This window comes from Trachymyrmex cornetzi, unplaced genomic scaffold, assembly GCF_001594075.2.
Source record: "Trachymyrmex cornetzi isolate Tcor2-1 unplaced genomic scaffold, Tcor1.1 scaffold579, whole genome shotgun sequence".
Lineage (NCBI taxonomy): Eukaryota > Metazoa > Arthropoda > Insecta > Hymenoptera > Formicidae > Trachymyrmex > Trachymyrmex cornetzi.
In genome coordinates this window covers 1,419,950-1,443,468 of record NW_017299892.1, presented here as the reverse complement: position 1 = coordinate 1,443,468, position 23,519 = coordinate 1,419,950, and the positions used below count along the sequence as shown (strand labels likewise).

Below are 23,519 nucleotides of genomic sequence, written 5' to 3'. Positions count from 1 at the left end.
TTCTTTAGAGAATATATATAATTATTTTAGAAAATATATAATTGTTTTATATCTAATTAAATAATAAGTACAAAATTCGATGCTTACATAATTATATTTTCGAAACTGCATGATTATTTTTCAACAAACTGCATATGTTCATATAGCAATTATTTTATATATAATATATATAATTATTTTATCTGAATTTTAAGTCACTCTCCTCTTATCTAAATTAAATAAAAGGAGAGTTACTTAAAAATTACTTTAAAATTTTATACAAATTTATTTTTACTAAGATTATCTTTAGAGAATATATATAATTATTTTACAGAATATGTGTATAATTATTTTAGAGAATATGTAATTATTTTATATAATTATAATATTTTATAGAATTTATTCTATAAAATAATCATTTAAATCATTTTATTTAACATTGATTTAAAAATAATCATTTTTAAATCATTGTCAAAAAAATGATTTAAAAACAAGCAAAAAAAGGTTAATTTTATACGAGTAAAAAATATAATATTTACCGCAAGGTTGCTCCACCGGTGTCCGATGTCTCTCCTAGATGACCTCCTCCTCCTCTCAGAAGTGGCATCGCCTCGCACAGAACACTCGCGTAAAACTCGCGAATAATAAACTATAATCGCGCGCGGACTATAACTTGAGTCCGATAACTTGAACGGCACTCCCGAAGTAAAACGCGCGACGCGACGAACCGGCTGCGGTTCGTACATTTTTAAGTAAATCGGCGACGAGGGTACGTTAGCTTCCCCGTTGGATTTTTACACGAAGAGAACGATTTTACTCAATATCTAAAAATTTATCTAGATATACATTCAGCTGTATCCGAAAATTTTTAGATATTTGAGAAAAAGCGTTCTTTTCGTGTAAATATCTTCTGGGTACTGAGCCCTCCCACCACGTCAAGGTGTACCCGTGAGAGGGAAGATAATCTGAAAAATGTAATATATAGCTATTATCTATTCTATATTACTATGCAATTACTATAATGCAATCGGTTAACTTTTAGAAACGAATACACACGTCTACAATTCGTTATCATTGCGAAATAAATTCATAGCAGATAAAAGGGTTAAATCTTTTATTTATATAGGTGATGTCTGTAAGATAAATTAGAGTAAATGAAATTAGCTAGAGATTAATAAAAAAAAAAGAGAAATGTTTTTTTTATTAGCGATAAATAGTTTCAAAGTCACGTTTAATTTTTAAATGAATCGTATAACGAAAGGTGCACAAAAACAAAAAATTGATTAAATTACTAAACTACAATATATTAATTATGAAAGCAGGAATTTTGCATGAGAGTATTCATATTAACGTTGCTTTTTTATTACTCGTGTGATACCATTCATACAGACAAGTAGCCGTGTCGCGTGCCGCTCTTCTTCACAATTCTTTTTGAAACATATAATAATCGCAAAAAATGCTAGATATAATATGAAATGTTGTATTTTATGAATATTCACATAATACGATTACTAGTATGATTAATTATTCATTAAGTACAACGTTTCGTATTATATTTGGCACTCTTCGCGATAAGATATCAAAAAGTAATGTGAAAAAGAGCACGCGACACAACTACCTGCTTGTACGAATCTCGGTAAAGGAATGACTACGATAACTACGCGTAAACATGACGCGCCGCTCCGTGCCACCCCGTACCACCCGTGCCATCCCCACCCCAAGGTCGCGCGCCAACCGTCTAACTGTCGAAATAATAACGAATATTACAAATAAGTAAAATTATATATTCTATATATTTCTAATGTTCTCCGATTAATGAAACAATTTCTTATATCTAGTTTTAGCGGCGCGAGTCGTTTAATGTGATATCATAATTATATTGTGATACACCGAGGAACATATTTAACGTTTATTTTACAATTTTAAATATTTCGTTTAAATATTTCAATTACAATGTGCTGACAAAAGGCAAGAAGTAAAAAAAGGTTTTTACTAGCGTGATTTTTCTTACATAATTGCTCACGTGGAGTGCTTTTGACATCCCAAAATTTTTATATCTCAATTTTTATTGCTGTTTTTTGTGATTTACAATTAAATAAAGATTAATAATATAGCATACATCCTTTAAATGAAGATAAATGCAAAGATTTATTTTAAAGTATGAAACAATTTCGACTAAATAGAATAATATACATATAAATAGCATGCACATACATTTATATAGATATGTAATTTAAATATAATTTATCTATTACTCTCTTTTCCCGTATCATAAGAATGCGGAATAACACGAAAATGACAGAATTATACGATTTAAAGTGGTAAAAAGCCACAATTCGAAATATCTAACAATAATTAAGAATCTCATTTTTATACCGTACATGTGAGAACACATGAAATATCCAAAATATTCATGAACTATGTATGTGCGTAGTGAATTTAAGAAATAAAGCAGAAACCGTACAACAAAATCTATTAACCTTTAGTAGACTCCTTACAGTTTTAGGCAACCTTACGTAATTCGCGTGCGTCGATATATAATTTTCATGAATTAATGCGACGCCCGCAGGGACTCGTAAAAACACGTCCGTCTCCGTCCGAGAGCGCCGAGCGAATGCCGAAGTGATGACGTATCAACCACCGCGCCGCGCGACACGCTTGACGCTCCCCCACCCCTCGCTGTTTGCCGTTCCGATACCCAACTGTCGCGTATGAAAAATATACACGGTTTATTCAATTATTCGTATTTTACATGATTTTGACAAACGGCTATCGCCATACATTTCGCGTTTTGCTTAATTGCGACATCTCTGGCACAATCCTATATTACTTGCATGGTTTTTTCAAATGTAATTATAGTAATTATTCGCGTGGAATATTTTTGATATTCTAATATTACGTCTCGATTTTCATTATTCTATTTAATGATTCAAACTTAAATAAAGGTTGATAAAGTATTCTACATATTTATGTTCTTTATATAAAGATACATGCAAATTTTCTTAATTATCGTGAAACAATTTGTGCTAAATACAGCTTTGGCTAAAAGTACTAAATATTTTGTACAAATCATTATTTAATTTTTCAGGTAATAAATTAATTTAAGACACTACTATTACTGCAAATTATTATGTGTTTTAGAAATTCTTTAAACTTGCGTATGATGTCGATCATGGCTCGATAAAATAACTTATGGATTATTTGAAATAAAAAATATAAAATAAGTTTCAGCAACTTATTTAAAATATAAAATCGAAGGAATCTGTAAAAAAACAGATACAACTTGTTTAAAATAAAAAATATAAAATAGTTTCCGAAAACTTACATAAAATATTGAATAAGAAATAAGTCAGAAGTGTAATTATTTAAAATAATAAATACTAAATAAAACTCTTACTTTTAGAATAAAACGGTGAATTCAGTAATTCAAACTAACAAAAAAAACAGCAAGGCGTCAATATCTTATTAAAAATACTGTGTACACTGCGCGGATTTTATATAATATATAAAGTTCCCGGGAAAAATATTTCATATATAATTATATTATAATATTATATATACAGAATATATATAAAATATTTTTTACCGAGTTATTGCAAACTAACAATTACTTATTCTAACACAATTATACTGAGATATATATCTATAAGCTGTGTGAATGTGCAAAACAAATCTAAGAAATAAAGTAAAAACCGTGCAACAAAGCCTATTAATCAGCGAACATTAAATGATCGATTAGTTATCACAAAAATGTATGAAAAAAGAAGGAATATTATAATTTCTGTCTCCAGTCCAAACTTTCAAGAAAAAAAAAATTTATTTTATTTGTATGATCTGTATAGGGATCACCTATATAAAATGCGAACATATCTACTTTCTTTAAATTATTTATCTCGATCGTGTCGTTTGACATTAGCTGCATTCCATTATTTATTCATTTTATTGCAAATACTGAAAATTTACGGTACACGTAACGTAAACTATAGATTTTCAGTAATTGCAGTGAATAATGCAGTTATCGAAAGATCGTTTAATATCGAGTAATCGATCTGCCGACCAATAGCGAAACGTCACAATCATCCGGAGAGGGATATAGGTTATGTACGTACCAAGTAGGCTTGAGTGTTTCCCGGTTTACTATTAATTTCATATTTCGTGTAAGAAGGACGCGAGACGATGTAAGGGAGAATCGACGACGTTGTCTCATCTTGCAAGATGGATCGCCGATGCTGCGTCCGTGCCAGATAGACCGCGTAAACGTCCGTCTTCCGGCTCCGGAGGAGAGGTTAGCTCTCCGTCTAAGCCGACCGTGCCGAACATGGCTGTGGAGTTTTTGATGAATCGGCTTAAGGCCTTGTTCGTGTTGCTCTTCGGAATATTTAAGCGCGCGATGTGCTGCCTCCGACGTCGAAGACGATCGTCCTGCGACTCTGTGCCCTTGTCCACCGTCGGCGTGGTGCCGAATGTTCTCACTAACTCGACGGTACTTCTCATACAATATCTCCCATGTATAAAATGAATCTATTTTTTATGCAGTTTTAGAAATATATTCTTGTTTTGATAAAAAATACTGTACTGTCTTAAGATATCGAAGTAAGCTAAAAAATGTACAATCTTTGTATCATGGGTCTATTTTTTATGGTTGAACTAGGGTACACTTTCAAAACTTCAAGCGAGAGAATAGATATATATTTAATATTTGGTGAAAGTGAGAGAGTCTAGTGTAGGAATAATATAAAACAGACCTATATAGTCTTTATGGATTATACTAAGGTCCAGTTGCACCAATGTGCAACTTTGGCTTTAAGATTTAAACCTCTCTCTGTCTCGTTTTAAAGCTGAAAAAGAAAAAGAGAGTTTTAAGTCTCTCGTTTAAAATCAAAGTAACATTGATGCAATCAGGCCTAAAACGGAGGATATAGCTGCTTATGTGTCAAGGCTTTATAATAATACTTATTAAGTATGCTTATTTAAGGAATTGGAACAATGGGATAAGTGGGAAGAAAATCCAGTTGTTGTTATACCAGATAAGCCAGTTAATACCGTACAAGCTAAAATAGAACAGTATCGACAACAAGTGATTAAGCCTCCTGAATCACCCACTGAAGAACAACTTAACTTTTTTGAGGTAACTTAGGCTAATTCTGAAACAGTTTAATAAGAACATTAAAAATTTTACCTTTGCATCTTGTAGGATATGACTCCAAAAATCACTAGACAGGCAAAGATTCTAATAAAGGATAAGCATGCAGATGGCTCTCGTAACATTGCAAAATTCACGGCCATGGATCCTGTTCCGACTGTAAGTCTGTACTTTCGAACTTGTAACATTCCAAAGATTTACATTCCTGTCATCTGTCTTCAGAATGAATTAGGAGAATGGGAAGAAAATTCCGCTGGTTGGGAAGTGGACGACTTCAATGATCCTACCAAAGTGCTGCGAGAGCAAAGAAGGAGAGAGCGGGAGCAGCGATTAATGGAACAACAGCAGAAAAGGCTGGAACGTACTGCAAAACCGCAACCCTTGGGTGCAAAACTGTGTTCCTGATGCGAGATAACAAATGCGTGGGAATTAATATCAAAATACACAATAATGTACATTTTAATGGGATACATGCCGGATATTTTTAATATAGAAATTGGCATGTTCGTATAACCCTTTATTACTCGATATAACTTTCGATCATCACATGTCAATTTCATCTTCTTGTTTTTTTATTATTGCGCATCAGTTATTGCAAGTTTAAAAATATGACGCGGAAATTTATTCTTTAAATGTTGTATCTTCAAAAAATGCAGAGTTATATTTTATTCCCTATATATTATTTGTATATTAAATATTTTTAATCTTCCAAAAGGGCACTAGAGAATTAATTCTGAGAGAAAATGCAATACATTTACTTGAAACAGAGTGATAAAATTGCATGAATATAGAGTATTATGTTAATGCATTGTATTATCTTAGATTGTCTTAGAAGATTGACTGTTTTGTTATATCATCTTATTGAAGTGTGTAAATGTACTCATGGACATTTTTCAGTATTTAAATTCACATTATTTCTCTTAACACTTTGTAAATGTAAATGGAAAAATAATGTGTAAACACACAGCGTCGATATGATTATCCCTCCGAAAAAATAGTATTTGTAGACATTCCATATGAATTTTGTACAATCTCGAATGTGATGCGTCTGAATTTCTGCATGAGCGGATAATCGTTTTGTAAGTTTATAATAAGTCGATGTATAATAACCAGACGGAACCTATCACTTGACAAATGTTTGTTACATTTATGAGTCTAATCTTTATGGATTTTATTAGAAGCTAAAATCTCGGAGGCTATATGTAGGAAACAAGAGAGACTTTAGCGCGATTCTTCGACTTGTTATATTTTTTCCTTTTTGTTATTCATGCACAACTGCAAAAAAATGGCATGGATCGTGGATTTTAAAATGTTTCATAATAAAAAAAGGAATTCGTTTACGTTTGGATTTGGCAATACCTGACTCAAACATTCTATATCCACCAATTAAATATATAAAGAATGTCTTTTTTTTTTTGCTCATTTCATGACCTCAAACTGCATTTATATGATGCAAAATTGTGTCTAAAATCCCACGTCATTGTGAAAGAAATTGAATTATTAAGCAAGAAAAGGAATACGATGGTGGATAAAAAAAAATGATCAAATAATTTCGATCAAACTTCAGTTAACTTATCAGGAAATACCTATACTATTTTGTTCACAGAATTATTTATTTTTTATTATAATATATGGAGAAAAAGATCAGACAAAACAAAATATACAATTCAAAATTTTACTTTTAGACATTTCAACGGTTAAGTTAATCACCGATTTCCTCAATCACTCGAGTTCGTGAGAAAGATTCGTTCCATCTACGGACGGACCAACGCATATCTCAGACAAACGCTGATTCATATCAATTCGATCCTCGTCACGTACACGTTAACATGAAAGAGGTGAGTTGTTCGTCAGTCTTCGATCCCGTGTAAGACCAAGGAAGGGGAACCAGAATAATCTGATCGGAACTATTGGAAGCGCGCGTCGCGTCACACGCCACCACACGACATACGTACGATCTCGCCGAAGACAGCCGGAGGACAGCTCAGGACAGCTGGGAGCTATTGACGATCAGCCGTTACGTATCCGAGATCGAGACATAGGAAAATTCCTTGCGAGAAAATTGAGACGTGGGGCATTGAGCCCAGGTATGTCGACGGTGGATCGCCGGTGAATTTCAGAAGGAGAGAGACGACAGGAAATCGACGGTCGCGCAACGAGATAACCAAGTTGATAGAGCGGGCCGACAATAGGCTCGGCTCGTGTAAACACAGCTTTGTAGACGCGATCATGAACGATTGCGGGCATTGCGGCTCAGTCGGGCTCTGCGGACGGTCGCTCGTCCGGTGAGAGAACGAGAGGGTAAATTTCTGTTTCTCGGAGCGGGATAGGATATTAGGATAGTCGGGGCTCGCGCGGACGGGGACACGCGAGACATATACGGACTTCTGTGGTAACGCGAAGGATTGATTTCCAGGTACCACGGTACCCGCTTTATCTGAACACGATGTGCCGCACGATAAGACCTGCAGCTTAATTGGGAATCTCGTCGTGACTCATTTTATTGTAAGATAGATCTAATCATGTAAAGTAAGGTGGAAGAACATCATCGTCGCAGTATAGTTTGTTTAGTCGCGAAAAAAAAAAACGCAACAATGGGTTCCATCGCTCTGGAAGAGTACGAGTTGATGAAGGACTCCAAGTATCGGGTGTAAGTAGAAGACAGATTAGCACATTTAGCATCACTGACACATACAACTCGATAAACATCACACAACGTTATAGTAATTTACATTTCATCACTTGATATTTGTACAGTTCTTGTTAAGAAACTTGGTGCTATATGTTGTATTTATCACATAGCTATGTATCTGCTGTCGACAAGGCCCTGAAGAGCTTCGAGTACACGAGCGAATGGGCAGATTTAATCTCTGCCCTAGGAAAGCTCAACAAGGTGTTACTAAGCCATATGAAGTTTCCTGTTATTCCAAGGAGAATCAAAATATCGAAGAGATTAGCCCAATGCATGCATCCGGCATTACCTTCTGGTGTTCACTTGAAAGCTTTAGAGACATACGATATTATTTTTAAGTGTATGGGTACTAATAGGCTTAGCCATGAGCTGTTCATCTATAGCGCAGGTAAGTATATATGTTGAATGAGAGAAATAATTATAGACTACTTTGACACATTCTTTATATTCTCTTCTTTTATTCTATTTAGGACTATTTCCCTTGTTGGGCCATGCTGCTATGAATGTCAGACCGTCATTGTTAACGGTATACGAAACACACTTTGTACCACTCGGCGAAAGATTGAGACCAGGATTAAGTGGTTTTTTAAGCGGCGTTCTCTTAGGCCTAGAAGATGGATCTGATCATTTTGACAGGTGCAATTTATGTTGTCTTTGTGGCATTCCTTGTATATATATTCATAAATAATGATTATGTAATAATATAAATAGATATGTGCACAAGTAATATAAAAATTTATGGGGCATTATTTCATACTAGAACTAATTCCTTACTGGAAAAAGTGTGTGAGGGTGTCGGTGCGGAACATTTTTATGCGTGCCTCTGGGACTGCTTGGCTTCAAATTCTGGCATTCGATTACCTGCGATATCATTTGTGCTAGCACATTTCAACAAAAAACTGTCGATGGAGGAGCAAAAATATATTATGGGTACTAATATTAAAATTATGGTAAGACAAATTTTAACGCAATAAATTTATCTTAAGATTTCGTTCTCTAACGTATCAATTTAAAAAGATTTCAGCCTTGTGTGCTGGAGTGCAAGACACTTCGGTGCTAGTGCAAAGAAGTGCACTGGATTTTCTGTTGATAGGTTTTCCTATGCATAATAGTCAATTAACACATCCAGATATGATACTGTTAATAAAAGCTGCTTTAGTTACTATATTGCGAAGAGACATGAGCTTAAACAGGTAAAGGAAGCTGCAATGTGTAACAGTCTTCTTCATATCTTTATTTTATATATTTTTTTATCGTGTAATTGTAGACGTTTATTTGCTTGGCTGTTGGGCACTGAAGTAAGCACATCAATTTTAAAGAAGAAGAACCATGCAATTGCAGACACTAAAGAAAGTGTAACATACTTTGATATGTATTCTAAGGAAATGCTAGTTGAAGCGATAAAATATCTACTTAAAGAAGTATGTGAAGAAAATTCGCAAGATCTGAAGCCATATAGGATACTTGTCTCGTTACTTGATAAGGTGGATATTGGACCAATAATTTTAGATGATATTCTGTTTGAAGTGTTTAGGTAAGATCGTCTGCTACGTAATTATAAAATAAAACCTGTTGAAATTGAAACCATTCATCAATGTATTTTTTAATAACCTTGCATTGCTTATTTTAGGACATTTTATAATGCATGCAAACAATTCATGCCAAGTCACGCACCGAAAGCAAATGAAGTGGTAAAGTCTGCGAATCTGTTATTCTCAACTTTGGAACCATCGTACATCTGGATACATTGTGGGCATCTGTTTGAGAAAGCTTGTAATACTAGAGCAAAGATGCAAGTCGCGATCGAAGACGTTGTTGTAAGACCGGTTGGTAGTGGAACGCCGAATCTCGTGGAAGTATGCGTGCTAACAGAATTTTTACTTGAAACTGTGTCGTTGGACGCGTTTATAGACACGCCATCTGAACATCTTCCTGGCTTATTTTACGAAATAATCAGCAAACTTTTACATCACAGTAATATCCTATCCCCAATAGAAATCTCGAAAAGTCTCAAATTGTGCGCCAAGATCTTATCAAAGGTGCAACCAACAATGATAACGGCTCATGCGGATAAGGGTGAAATAGATACCAAGTTGGACACGTCTCTGAATAGCATTACAGTCCCCAGTGATAATTCTCTGACGGCAATCCCTTTAGAGAAGAGTCAGTCAGATAGTAAATTGAATAAACCCGATACATCAAATATCTCCTTCACAGAGAAAAGCCCAAGTACAAGAAGAAGAGCCAATTCTGGCGGTGCCGCTAAAAGGAGCGAGAAGAAGTCGAAGAAAAAAGGAAGTAAAAGCACTCCCAAGTTAAACGACACGTACACTATACAGGCTGATGGCAGTAGCATATCCGTTGTAGTGAGCGAAGATACGAAACCTTTACCTAGAAATAAAAGTATGGATGATATTAAAGCAAGCTGCGTCGAAATCAATGATATTTCTTCATCGGTGATTCAATCTTCAGACAGTCGTCTGTCCATGTTAAAACATTTTAAGAATGTTACTCCAATGGGATCGACGGGATCCTTATGTAGGGGACCATCTCCAGCGTTTCAGGCACAGCATTCCATGTTAGAAAAGTGTCTCCGGCAATACGAGATATTTTACGTTAAATTAATTAGCAACCGGATACTTAGCAAAGAGAGAACAGTGCAGGATATGTTCGATCATTTAGTGGTGTCTTCTCCGAGAAAGAGTTTCGATGAAAGAATGCGTTACTTGGAGTTCATGCTAAATTCGAGATTAAGCATAGATGATTCCGGATTCTTTAGTCAAGACTCATCCGTAACTGAAGATACCAAATGCTTGGATATTTTTCATCTATTTCTCGATATGACGACGCATTCAGAATGGATCGAAGCCATGAAAATAGCGTCCAGCTTGTTCGTCGAATTGTCCACGTTTCCAAAATACTTTTTGCCTGGCGACGACGTACTCGTAGAAGAGGAACCAAAATTCGAGCACGTTCTTCCAGATTGGTTGAAAATTTTAATAGTCTGTTCTTGCTGGTTACAGAAGCAACCCGCATTACAGTTAACGAGCATTGCTACGTTATTGGACTTGGTTGCATTGTTAAAAGCACATAGCGATGTCGAGACACATCCGAAAAGTGGAGAGGGTATGACGACGGTTGTTATCGTTCCCCTGTTGAAGCAATGGCATATAACTTACTTGATGCAGTATACTAATGTATTTCAGGTAGGTTCTGTAGTATTTCTGCATTCAATATCTGATTGAAAATTTTTTTTGTTTAATATTTGATTGAAAATTTTTTTTGTTTAATATGAGATATTAAACAAAATTATTTTTAATACAAAGGTACTGGCACATTCCTTGTGGCATCATTTGGGCGAACTTCCCGCCCATAAATTCAGGATGCGCTGCGTAGAACTATTGCACGAATTACATCATGCTTTATACAATTCTTGTGATGCGGTTGAGAACCTAATAGGATCCGAACTTACCTCTGAAAATCCTGAGAAGAGGATCGAGGCCTTCGGTAGATTTGCTACTTTGTGGCATTTAGGACGAGAGATCGAAACGAATCCAAGATTGCGTGGCTGTCTCAGAACTTTTGACCAGTAAATAAAACAGTTTTTATAGTATCTGTCCAATTAATATCTACACTGAAAAAAATTCATGAAATTTGAATAAATATTTGTTTAGATAATACCAATGGGACCATTTACTTACAGTAAATAAATATTTGTTTAATTAAAAAAAAATTATATTTAATTTAAGTATTATTTTTTTAAATCTCTCGAATAAATATTTATTTTCTGTAAGCAAATGGCCCATTGATACTATCTAAACAAATATTTATTCAAATTTTGTAAATTCTTTTTTCAACGTACCCAGTTATAATTACAGTCTTTACAAAGTTTTTGTCTTCTGTTGTATAGATCTTTGTTGAAAATGTTGGATAATCTTCAGCTTGCGGACAATTCACCGTTAAAGCTACAGGCCCAATCGTGGCTGTTACATTCCTTAATGCGTGGCGACATATCACGCGTAATAGATCCCCTGTTGACAATACTATTAGATCCATCCACATGCCGTATGAGCGTTCTTCACGTGAGCATACAACACAGTAATACCGTCCTAACGAAGAATGATCCCGTGGAGGAGAAATCAGAGATTCAAGATGACACTGAAGGCGCTGCGAAAATTTACGCAATCAGTTCGGTCGATGGTAATGTAATATATCACGTGAGCGATAACGTGGATGAGGATAAAAAGTGGAAAAAGGGTAAAAAGAAGAAGCAGGCGATAAATCCTGTGAAGATAAAACGAATCTTTGCGGTGACAACGCTGGCGACTGGAGATAATTGTAATCACTATGTCACCGAAAGAAATCAATTTATGAAAGAACTTGAAGTACCGCCCAGTATATCCGGCAATAGGAAGATTTCAGTGTTCGTAAATCCTCTCTCGATCAATTGTAATGAAAATTCAAATGATTCCTTTACGGAGGATGATTCGCTGCCCAGTATGCGCAAAACGAATTTAACAACAGAGTTGCTGAAAAATGCCACTCGCTTTAAGAAAATTGATTTCGACAAAGGTTCTACTGCCAGTTTAGACGAAAGTCTTTTCGAATCGGCGAATTCTAGCCTGAAAGCGAAGGATAAGAGTAGCTACAAGAAACTAAACGACGATGTCGATTCGTCGTCGGATTCTATAACGAATAGCTTAGACTCGAGCAGTCCTGAAGTAACTAACAAACAGTCCAAACAAAAGAAGGAAACTCTTATAATGCCAGGCAGTTCCAGAGAAGTAGCGGGCACTATCATAAAGGGCAGATATTACAGCACAAACGAGTTCAGCGCGAATTACGATCATGATATTGGCAGTTTCGAAGCGAGCGTAGAGGTACCTAGCTGGACGATGGATGACGACGATGGCGAACTGGACGTCAGCACCACTGCGGAAGAGTACTTCAGCAACTCCAGCAGTACCAGTATAGTCGAAGAAATTCTAAATGAAGTGCTCGATCGCGCAATGCAACTATGCGACATTGCCGAATCACCTAAAAATGCAAGTATCTTATTATTTAGCTTACCTGTCGAAATAATATCACGATAGTCTTTTAATATTTTTTGTCCTGCAGGAAGAGGCTCCGCAACATAATGCGAAAACTAATCGAAATGTCGGCTTAGGTGTTCACAATCTTCACTCCCACATGTTGCTCTACTGTGGAGTATACGATTCAGCCAGGACTCTTTATGCTCTGCGTACCCTAAGGAACGAACTTTTGACGAACACGCGAATGTTCCTGTGTTGTGCAGCGACGACTGGTGTAGCGAACACGACGAAGAACACAGTGTTATTAAACTTGTTAGCAAGACATAGGAAAAGTGTTTTTGGCAGGAACTTTCATGGTGATATAGCTAATACGGAATTTATAGCAGCTTACAGAAGTAGTATGTATCTGGAAGTGTTGATAAGCGTATGCCTGTACTTCGCGAGAAGCTACTATCCAAATCTAGGACAAATGAGACTTACGTATGAAGAGATTGCGGGTAATCGCCAAGTATGTGTTTAATTTTTTAAAAATGTCTATAAAAAAGCATTTTTAAAAAAATATACAAATTAGGAAATTATAAGATTTTTAATTAAATATTTATTTTTTTTTATTGTGAAACTTATTAACTTTTTTTTGTTTTAATGGACATTGTTGATCTTGTTAGTATATTGACGATAATATTTTCTACAGGTACAACTTGCGAGTGCAGAATTACTGACGCTAATATTTTCTGAGTTAATCCCGATCGTTCGCGATTCTGGGAAAGGCTTTAGTTGTTACATAGTTGATTTATTGACTAAATGTAAAGTACAAAAAGTTGCTCTGCATTGTCTTGTGTCCAGTGTTATGAGTATGAAGAACGCTCACAAGGAGAACGAAGATGTTTCCACGTTTACTGAAGAAATCGTATTATTTAATGATCCGTTTATTGATAATGATGTTAACAAATGTAAATATAGAGCGAGTGATCATACGGAAGCTTTTCAAATACAATTATTACGGTAATTATTCGATAAATTCAACAAGAATATTTTACTAATCATGACTGATGAAACTAAACTCACATTAGCATTGCAATTACTTTCAATTGTATTTGTATAATATTTGGTAAAATTGATTTATTATTTTTCAAGGTTATTGTTAGCATTAATTATGTTGGAACATCAGTGCAGTAGTCAAAAAGGAGAAGAAATTAATTCTGCAACGTCCCCCATACCAAGTTCGCCGACACGAGCATCAAATTTGATCGGGAATAGTTTGACATTGAAATACGTTTCTGGGGCAGCAATACCACAGCAATCAATGTTTCTTGCTAGCATTCTTAGCGCTTTGCAACTCGTATGTTATTTGTTTCAATGTATATTGTTAAATTGATTCTAAAATTTATATGTATTTCTTAGACAAGATAACTAATTTATTTTATTAAATTATATAGAATATTTTTATTATAATATTTAAATTATAAAAATTGATTGTATAACTTATGAATTTATCTGATTAAGCGGAAAGTGATTTCCAATGAGATAAATGATTTGTTGTAATAATAAATTTTGTAGGATCATATGAGGCATCTTCATCAACATTGGACAACTCTTGTTACGTCCAGCCTGCCTTTTATGGGACCGTCTTTAACATCTGTTGTAACATCAGTCATTCATCAATTATGCAATAATATTGAGCATCTGGCATCATATTATATTAGCGAAGATGCGACATTGACATCAAAATTACAAGATATAAGCACAGTGGAATGTTGCTTGCCTGCAGATTACACTGTGACACATTTGGAAGCTTTGACATATTTACTCCATTACTGTCTGTTGGATACTTCCCAGCAAATCGGATTCTCGTTTAATCAGCCATTAAGTGGTACTATACAAACGGGAATTCCCGGTGCTAATCCTGGGCAAATATTCAACAATCTTATACATGTCTTTATGCCCAGCCCACTTTCTCCGGTTAGTTGAACGAAATATATTATTTAATTATATGATAGTCAATATTTTTTATTTATTCGGTACATTATAGCAAAGTTTTTGTTTGTCGTAGGATTTATCCACAGCTAAAGATAAAAGTGGCGCAAATGAGCTGCAACAACACGCCAGAAGAACAGCATTAAGTCATTTACCAAGAATAATAGCATCATTGTCTGCCTTATGGCAAGCGGTTTTGGCAACAAAAGACAAGTATATCTTATTTGTGTTCTTTAATTAAAAATATGTAGGAAAATTATATTATATTAATGCATTCTTTTAATGATATTGTACAGTGAACAAGCCAGTTGTGTGGTGGGTAGTCCGAGAATAGTCAAATATCAATTGTTAGAACTCTTGTCTCCAATTTCTTTCCATCATGGAGCCAACTTCTTGGCTGCAGTCGCAGTTGCCTGGCATGAAAGGCGCCAATCATCCGCCGCATCAAAAAAGGTAAAGAACATTCTGTATCTAATTTAAAAAATAAAGAATAAGATGTGGAACAACTAATAGCAGTTTTGGAAAAAATGTTTTTTCTAATTGCTATTTGTTTCACAGATACTTCCAGAAGCGTGTCCTAACCAGCAAGTAATGGTTCACCTTGTTAGTGCGATTCGTGTTATGCCTATTGATACTTTGGTGCATACCGTGCATCAAGTAGTGAAAACGCCACCGCCGATACACGGTGTCAAGCAAGATTTCTCATTGGAAGTCTCAGTACTCGAATTACTTTATGTATATATGCAGAGTAATACATCGCAATCGCTTATTGAGTCTTGGGCATCCTTGTTTAGTTTATTAAAGGATGGTCTATCGCTAACAGCACCTGCCCAATTTCTCTTGCTGGCTATACTAAACGAATATGTACAAAAATGCCCACCTATGCAAGAGAAGAAAGATATCAAAGATTTGCAAGACGTGTCTGCGAAGGTTATTATTTATTTATATATATTGTATAATATATTTATATATTGTATAATAATTAACAACATGATTGCTGGGTGTTTTTAATAAACATTTCAGTTGATCGAATCGTGTTCGCAAATAGCCGGTGCCTGTTTAGAGCAAACAACATGGCTAAGAAGGAATTTGGCCGTTCGCGAGGACGTTTTTGAAGTGGTCGAAGGTTCTTCGGAAGGTAAAGAGGGAAAAAATGGTGCTGGTGCGTAACGTGCAATTTATTTTATAGATATAGTCTGAGAATACTTAACGTAATAGCAAAATCTTTTTGTTATCGCGCTTTATCTTTATTTTTTTTTCTTATGCAGTTGGTAATTGCAAATAGCTCTATATTTTGCCTCAATATATTCATGATTATCATTGAAAGCTTTGTGTTACAGTAACACCCGGAACCCCACCTAACGCGGCATACAGTGTTCAAGCGCAAGCAGTATTAGCGGAAATACTTGCACCACTGTTGGATGTCAGTTATGGTTCGCAAGAGAAGGAACGTGTTGTAACGCTCCTGACAAATCTCATGTATAATGTTACACCTTATCTCAAGAATCATACGTAAGTTAGCTGTGTTCAACTGTATAAAGATTTTGTTTTTTCTTTAAGATTCACACGAGAAAGAATAACACCTGAACTTTGCTTACTTTATCTAATTTTACAGAATAAAAAATATCGCCTCATTCACCGCCTGTTCTCAACTACTGGCTTCCCTGTCAGGATATCAATACACGAGAAAGGCATGGCGCAAGGATGTTTTAGACTTATTACTTGACTCGGCTTTTTTCCAAATGATACCGGCCTGCCTGCCATATTGGAGAACCATAATAGACAATCTGATGACGCACGACAACACTACCTTCAGAGATTTAATGAGTAACACACTTTTTTTACTACATTTATGTAATGCGTGTATCAATTATAATCGAACAAATTAACACATTATTGATCTGTTAAATAGATCGTGTTTCCATGGCTCAAGGCAGCGGGATCAGTATATTTTCTTCGAAGGAACAGGAATATGAACAGAAAGCACAGCTCTTGAAGCGTTTGGCGTTCGTCATCCTTTGCAGTGAAATGGATCAATATCACAAATATATGCCGGAGATACAAGGTAAATATATTTGCGAGATACATTTAAAGACTATATTATGTATATCTAATAATTGTTTTCATACACACTGATTATTTTATTTTTAGAACGTTTAGCAGACAGTTTACGTCTACCTCAAGTAATTCCGTCTATTCAGGCGCAAGTATTTCTCTGTTTTCGCGTACTGCTATTGAGAATGTCACCACAACACGCAACGTCCTTATGGCCAGTTATAGTTAGCGAGCTTGTTCAAGTATTCCTCTATATTGAGCAGGAATTGAATGCAGATAGCGAAGAGTTCAGGTATGTAAATTTATCTAATCTATGTGCTTATTTTGGACAAACTTGCTTGTGGGACACTGTTGCTTCGTATGTGCATGTACGTTTACAATACGCGATTGTTTATTTGAAGTATTGAAATTACTTCGTTTTTAATCTTCTTTCAAAACTATTTTATTTTTAATATATGCGTTATTTTATTACACATAAATAATCAGTATCGGTTTGGCATTTATTATTATTATTACTATTATTATTGTTATTATTGTTGTTGTTATTATTATAATATTCTGATCTCTAAAACTCGTTAACGTCGAAAAAAAATACTATAACGCAAAATCTCTATGAAAATATGTTATTAATAGTTATTAATATACACTATTGGCATGGTTGGTATTTGACATTATTTTTGAAATCGATAATCTGATCCAATAATCACCAATATTTTCAAAATCCTCGAAATATGATCACGACGAAAAACACAGTCTTATAATACATGGAATAAAAACGAGATAAAATTATGCGATATAATACCATTCTCGTGGTCTTATATATGTATAGATATTGAGGATATTAAATAGCAGAATATTTGTCTGTTACTATCTAATATCGTACTGTTTTGACTCTGTTTCGGCATCTTCGCGATTTGATGGGATTTGTGGTGCCTCCATAACTTGAATGGTGTTGGGACGGCAGTCGTCATAGCAGGTAACTCAATGGTCCATCCAATGCATATCCGACGTACATACCGCACGCGTATGCATACTGTTAATGTTGTAAAGAAACTCGAGTACAGTGATGTAAAAGATACTTTAGTTTCAACACTTGGAAATATAACATTTAAAACAAAATCACAACGTGCACAAAGTTATTTTCATATCGTACTAAAATTATTTTTACATTACACAAACTGTCAGTTTTGAGTATGAAAATGTAATAAGTAATAAGATAAGATGAGTACTTCAAAACAAATAAATACTTAAAAGACTAGATGCAAGTATTTGCTAAGAAAAAAGTACTTGGCTATAGATACAAATATATTTAAAAGAACCTGGGAGCACAAAAAAGCCCTTTACACCACTGTGTCGAGCATGAATGTCAAAGGGTATTACTAATAACAATCTTGTATCTTGTTGATTGACCTCTGCGGGGAAATTGTGAATTGTTCATATCTTGTGGATATCAAATTATGGTTCCAAAAAAATTTTTGCATTTTGTCATCCGCTAACAATATATTATTAAATTACACATTATTTGTATTTCTTTGCACGCAGTTCGCACATCAAATTATTATCGGCTCTGGACTCGTCGTGGGCTGTTAACGCCAGCAATGGACTGCAAGCACACGGGCATCCTCACTGGTTGCAATTGCAGCTGGCCGCCGCTAAGCTGCTAGATCTCGCGTTGCTGTTGCCCGCGCATAGATTACCACAGTTTCAGATGTAAGCGGAAGGAGAAAAATTTTGAAGCGGCGTTTATTTCATTCTGAGATAATCTGTATTATTCCGTTTACAGGTATAAATGGGCGTTCGTCGGAGATGCAGCGGCGGGTTGTACAGATAACAATAACTTATCCTCGGACTTTGTGCCGCATATTACAAGAATAGCGAAATTGATGGACAATAAGGTGAGTTACCGCGATTGATCTTACTTTCGTGACATGATAAATTATTCGGCGCAGTTGAGTAGTATAAGAGTAGTTTAATGAATGTTAAGAATGAGAATATAAAATTTAGTAATTGTAATTGTAGTCTTCTGTCGAACATTCCTCGGGTAACAGGCATCTTTGTGCTTTTTCGTCAAAAACGTACTCTTCCTTGCATTCGCATCCACTTCTGCACGGTGTGTAACAGTCCACTTCATCTGGCTTCGAACATGTGAATTGGCAAAGACAATGCGTCCAAATCGATTTGTCGTCGCACTCTTGAACCTTCCTCGAACGCATATAGTCAAATTCGTCGTAATCATATCCGGGAATTCGGTACTTTGTGTATCTATAAACTTTCTCAGACAGTTTGTACCAGTTAAACTGCTTATCGAAAGGACTCCTCTCAAAAGAATTGATATTGTTTCTAAAAACAGCGTAATTTGAACTAGGGTACGTGCCATCTTGATTCTCTGTGTCGTCGAAATCGTTTGCAACGTAAAAATCATCTTGCCCGATACTGTATTCTTTATTGAAACTTTTCGAGCGGTCTGTTGATAAATCTTCATAGAAATCAAAATCGTTGTAGTCGCCCATGTACTCTGTGATAATTACAATAATTAAATTATCGCAATATTTATTAATTGAATACGCACATTAATAAAGTATGAACAAAATTAATTTCTTTTATTTATTTAATTAAATAAATATTAAAAAATGAAATAGATTATTATGCGATGAATCATTTCTTATTTAATACTTTTTATTTGCCTAATGTTTAAAAGACTTAGTTTAAAATAAGAATAAAAAAATTAATTAATTTTCTCGTTTAAGAGGAAATGAAATTGATTAAATTAATTCATAAGAAAGGCTGTTCTATATGCAGCTATCTCTTCATTAATATATATTTGCTCTCATAATTAGTGTCAATTAACTTACATTAAAATCATATTCAATTATATCAAGAGCATTCAGAATATGATTACCATAAATAAAAATGAATAGACAAATTATGCTTCACTAACACTTTTTAATTTCATCTTTTTTTTTATAAATTCTAAGAATCGATTTTTCTTTCATAAAATTATCAAGATACAATTTAATTTTTAAATTATAAATTTAAATATCCCGTATAAACAAAAGAAAGTAATAGAATATGCAAAAAGAAAATGAAAAGAAAGCATTATTATATGGGCCTATGTTTTTCTTTTAAAAGAGAGAAATTTGAAGGAATCTTTTAAATGATCATATTGCTTTGATACTCACGTGCAGTAACAACTATTACAGTGCACATAATGTAATAAAATAAGATTTTCAGCCAGGCCATTGCTGTGATCGTTTCTGCACGGACGGTCGACAAACTTGGTGTACACTCTTAGGATTAAACTGTATAAGTGTCTCAATTATCACTGTGACCCTGCTCTTATATCGGTTCCGCTTAAAGACATTGCTGTTATTACGTTACGAAAAATTCTTAATTCATTGTTACTAGTAGTATATCATTAGTTAATCATTTTTTTTCGAAAAATAAAAATTTCTATTAAATAATAGTTATCCAAATCTCGCGTTTGCTATAACTGGTATATGTATCACGAGATTCAAAATTACAGGAACTTAGTGTACAAACGCTGTCAGCAATACTGAAATACTTATTTTATTTTAGAACGTGAGAAAGCAAAAGCATATATATACATATTCATTTTTGCAACTAAGCCAATGTGCGATCTCGAGTCGAGTAGTGTTGTGCAATATTTAGAGCGCTACAGGCGTAATTTTTCATTTCTTTATGTATTGTTTCATATTGCTCTCTTATCATGTATGAAACAGGAATTTTCCTTTTTTATTTTTTGTAAAATTGGTACCGATCTCTTTTTACAGTTCAAGCCAGAAGGTCCACCGCCCAAAAGAAATCCGGGAGAGCTTCTACTAACGTCGAATAACGTTCGCTCTTTGCAAGATTTGCATAATTTCTTCTCGAGCCTTAGTCGCGCTACGTGCGACACGTACGTGCCGATAAATAACACGCAACTGGAGACTGTAATCGAACAGGACTTCCTTGAAAAAATGCCAGCCGTGCCAGCGAGATAATAAGGATGCTAGTGAAATTGTATAAATAATATTCGTTCACATCGGAAAGAGATACGTCGTTAAGACATGCGCTTTATCCTTTGATATATTTATAAAAAATATATACAAGATATCACGAAGATAATCAGCGCACCTAAGTCTATACGTAAATATTACATCGTATAAATGCGGCACAATTATAATACAGGCATTCAAGAAATGCGCCAACTGCTCCTGAAAGTACGATAAATTTGAAAAAAAACAAATATTTAGAAAAATTTTAATTACACAAAATGAAAGATTCCTGTGTAGACAAATCGATCGTGAACGAAATGGAAAATTTCTTTTATGAATTGAGAATCAGGAGTGAATCTGGGGCAGCGTAAAATAATTCATCGATTTCTGTTACTAGTTTTTTATTGATTAAGCTTTCGACTTGTCTCCTCATTCGGTTGTGAATAGTTATCTGCGTGTATAATATAGCAAGTTAAACTCGCTCGTTGGCCTGCTATTGTAAAATTGTAAAGAGTGTGTACAGTGTAACATAATATTTATACAGAACATAAAAGAAGGTCTTCCCGCTATTTTCTGACACCCACACCTGTCATAATTTTCTCGCCGATAGTTTCCATTTCTCTTTCTTTAACTCTGTATAATTTAAAGTAACAAATCGTAGGAAATTTCTTCACAGATCTGAACAGCATACGTCACGCTGAAACACAGGCAGAGAAAGACGAGTAACTAGAGATAAAAATTTAAGTAATGCTCCACTCGTAATACGAAGTGTGCGAATCGTTGTATGTGAAAATTCATAAGATTTCATAATGTAAAATCCCAAGCGAGTGAAGTGAAGATACGTTGAGCTTTTGTGCGTTTTAGATTATCCAACCAAAACGGGTACATCATAAAATCTTATGAACTTTTATCTTAATTTTATCTAACATAAAATTATTATCTCAAACTCTTTTTATTTTAACAAATAGACTTTCTATTAACTGATAAATTAATATTACATAATACACGATATACATATATGTCGTATAAAAGACGCGTGCTTGAAATAACACGTTATATTTTTATGAGAAATTAATTTAATATATATTGAGGAAAAAATCTAATGCCAAGAATGTCTACTTAATCCAGTGTATTCGTACAAGTTTCTGTATACAGTTAGAAATTAAATAAGAACTTAAGATAATATTGGGATATATAATTAAAAATGTACGTCGTCTATTTTGCTCAATAAAAATTTTGAAGTTGTTCCAGACGTCTGTGTTAAGACGCATTATTATTACGATCTTATATGTTGCTAAAAATCTCTCTTTTTAATTAAAGTAATTTTTTTAAAGTCATAGTAGTTCTTTCCCTACAATTGTTTTTGTCAGTAAATAAATCATTGAGATGACGGAATTACGTTGGTAGATATTCTTTGTCAATAATAAGCGTGTCAATAAGTGCTTAGTGATGTGTAAAATTTATATCATAAATTATATTTGTATATTACATATAATATATATATACATATATATTCATACTTTACATAATATTATTATAAATTTATATTATAAATTCTATGTACACGTGACTCATATGTATCTGATATAAAGCAAAAAAATCGGCTTACACAGCGGATTTATTTTTTTATATGCAAGCGCGCATTTTGGAAAACATGCAAGTCGCATATACAATATGCAGTAACGTAATGTCAAATTATTAGATACACTAGCTCGATAAATCGATTAATTTCCTCGTATTTTGCGTTGCTATTATTACAGCGAAGGTAATTAATTTCTTAAAGGATAACATTTATTTTAAGGTAATATTATTGAAGTTACTACTTGGCGCTAAACCGCTGGGGTAATATAACAAATTCATTTTACTGCTTTAGCAAGGGCTTGCGCAATAATCTGTTGTTTATTAAACAAAAGAATATGATTATACTCTAGTTATGTATATTTATATACTATATTCTACGTGTTAGTCATATAAACAATTAGTGATATGATTTTAGTAAGTTTATTTCTTAAATTTTTCTATGAATTAATTTCTTTTTTTATATGATATCTGAATGCCAGATTTAACTATGAAAATATCTAACAGAAGTGGTGAAATATGTAAGAGAAGTATTATGTACCTTCGTTGAAGTTATGTCGTTTTATACAACAAATATTCGATAGATACTGTAAATCACTGCAATTTTAAGCAGTGTACTCGCTTTTATTATTAGTCTGTTATGTTGAAAGAAATAAAGTTCACACTAAAAAAAAAAAAGAGTTCGATCAATCAACAGTGCAATAAATTTTATTAAAAATAGAGGAGATTGTAAAAGAGATAACAGTGTAAGAATATATAGTATCCTTTTTTTATTCTATCCCTTGAAGCCTTAATCATGACTTCGAATTTTAACAACTGCCTTTGAAATCTCGCCATACTGAAGTCTATTCCTTTTAGCTGAACTCTTGCACTATTCATCTTTCCTTTTTTTTTTCCAATGTGAAGAAAAAGGAAAGATGAACCATACAAGAAGTTCAGATGAAAAGAATAGACTTGAATGAAAAAATCGAAGGAAGCTAAAAGATCTTTAAATTTCCTAAACAAATTTCATACGCTGGGATGCGTTCAAAGCATGGTGGAAGGATTAGAGTTCAAAGTTTCATCCAAGT

General features: G+C 34.1%; 3 protein-coding genes across 8 annotated transcripts; 2 read left to right on the top strand and 1 right to left on the bottom strand.

Moving 5' to 3' along the window:
- The first annotated feature begins 4,046 nt into the window (after positions 1 to 4,046).
- On the top strand, positions 4,047 to 5,734 carry LOC108766275 (receptor-binding cancer antigen expressed on SiSo cells). Its single transcript, XM_018515456.1, has 4 exons — positions 4,047 to 4,462; positions 4,955 to 5,107; positions 5,174 to 5,281; positions 5,345 to 5,734. The coding sequence occupies exons 1-4, from the start codon at positions 4,298 to 4,300 to the stop codon at positions 5,525 to 5,527; spliced, it is 609 nt and encodes a 202-aa protein (XP_018370958.1). The 5' UTR covers positions 4,047 to 4,297; the 3' UTR covers positions 5,528 to 5,734.
- A 1,268-nt stretch (positions 5,735 to 7,002) lies between these two features.
- On the top strand, positions 7,003 to 21,812 carry LOC108766341 (protein dopey-1 homolog). Of its 5 annotated transcripts, XM_018515574.1 has the most exons (26): positions 7,003 to 7,423; positions 7,539 to 7,772; positions 7,925 to 8,202; positions 8,285 to 8,450; positions 8,575 to 8,764; positions 8,832 to 9,007; positions 9,082 to 9,348; positions 9,445 to 11,020; positions 11,141 to 11,403; positions 11,725 to 12,859; positions 12,933 to 13,355; positions 13,539 to 13,849; positions 13,982 to 14,186; positions 14,405 to 14,806; positions 14,898 to 15,034; positions 15,118 to 15,274; positions 15,380 to 15,751; positions 15,845 to 15,983; positions 16,162 to 16,333; positions 16,437 to 16,648; positions 16,734 to 16,886; positions 16,973 to 17,168; positions 17,841 to 17,852; positions 18,419 to 18,586; positions 18,660 to 18,771; positions 20,668 to 21,812. In XM_018515574.1, the coding sequence occupies exons 2-26, from the start codon at positions 7,717 to 7,719 to the stop codon at positions 20,875 to 20,877; spliced, it is 7,488 nt and encodes a 2,495-aa protein (XP_018371076.1). In that variant the 5' UTR covers positions 7,003 to 7,423; positions 7,539 to 7,716; the 3' UTR covers positions 20,878 to 21,812. The 5 variants fall into 5 exon arrangements, with proteins under 5 accessions (XP_018371076.1, XP_018371079.1, XP_018371075.1 ...); XM_018515577.1 differs by having other exon boundaries at positions 7,003 to 7,772; positions 15,845 to 15,959; XM_018515573.1 differs by having other exon boundaries at positions 7,003 to 7,772.
- Positions 18,790 to 20,416, bottom strand: LOC108766342 (uncharacterized). 2 transcript variants are annotated; one of them, XM_018515579.1, is made up of 2 exons: positions 20,056 to 20,416; positions 18,790 to 19,391 (listed from the first exon to the last, which is right to left on the bottom strand). In XM_018515579.1, the coding sequence occupies exons 1-2, from the start codon at positions 20,114 to 20,116 to the stop codon at positions 18,877 to 18,879; spliced, it is 576 nt and encodes a 191-aa protein (XP_018371081.1). In that variant the 5' UTR covers positions 20,117 to 20,416; the 3' UTR covers positions 18,790 to 18,876. The 2 variants fall into 2 exon arrangements, with proteins under 2 accessions (XP_018371081.1, XP_018371082.1); XM_018515580.1 differs by having other exon boundaries at positions 18,790 to 19,352.
- Positions 21,813 to 23,519: the final 1,707 nt, after the last annotated feature.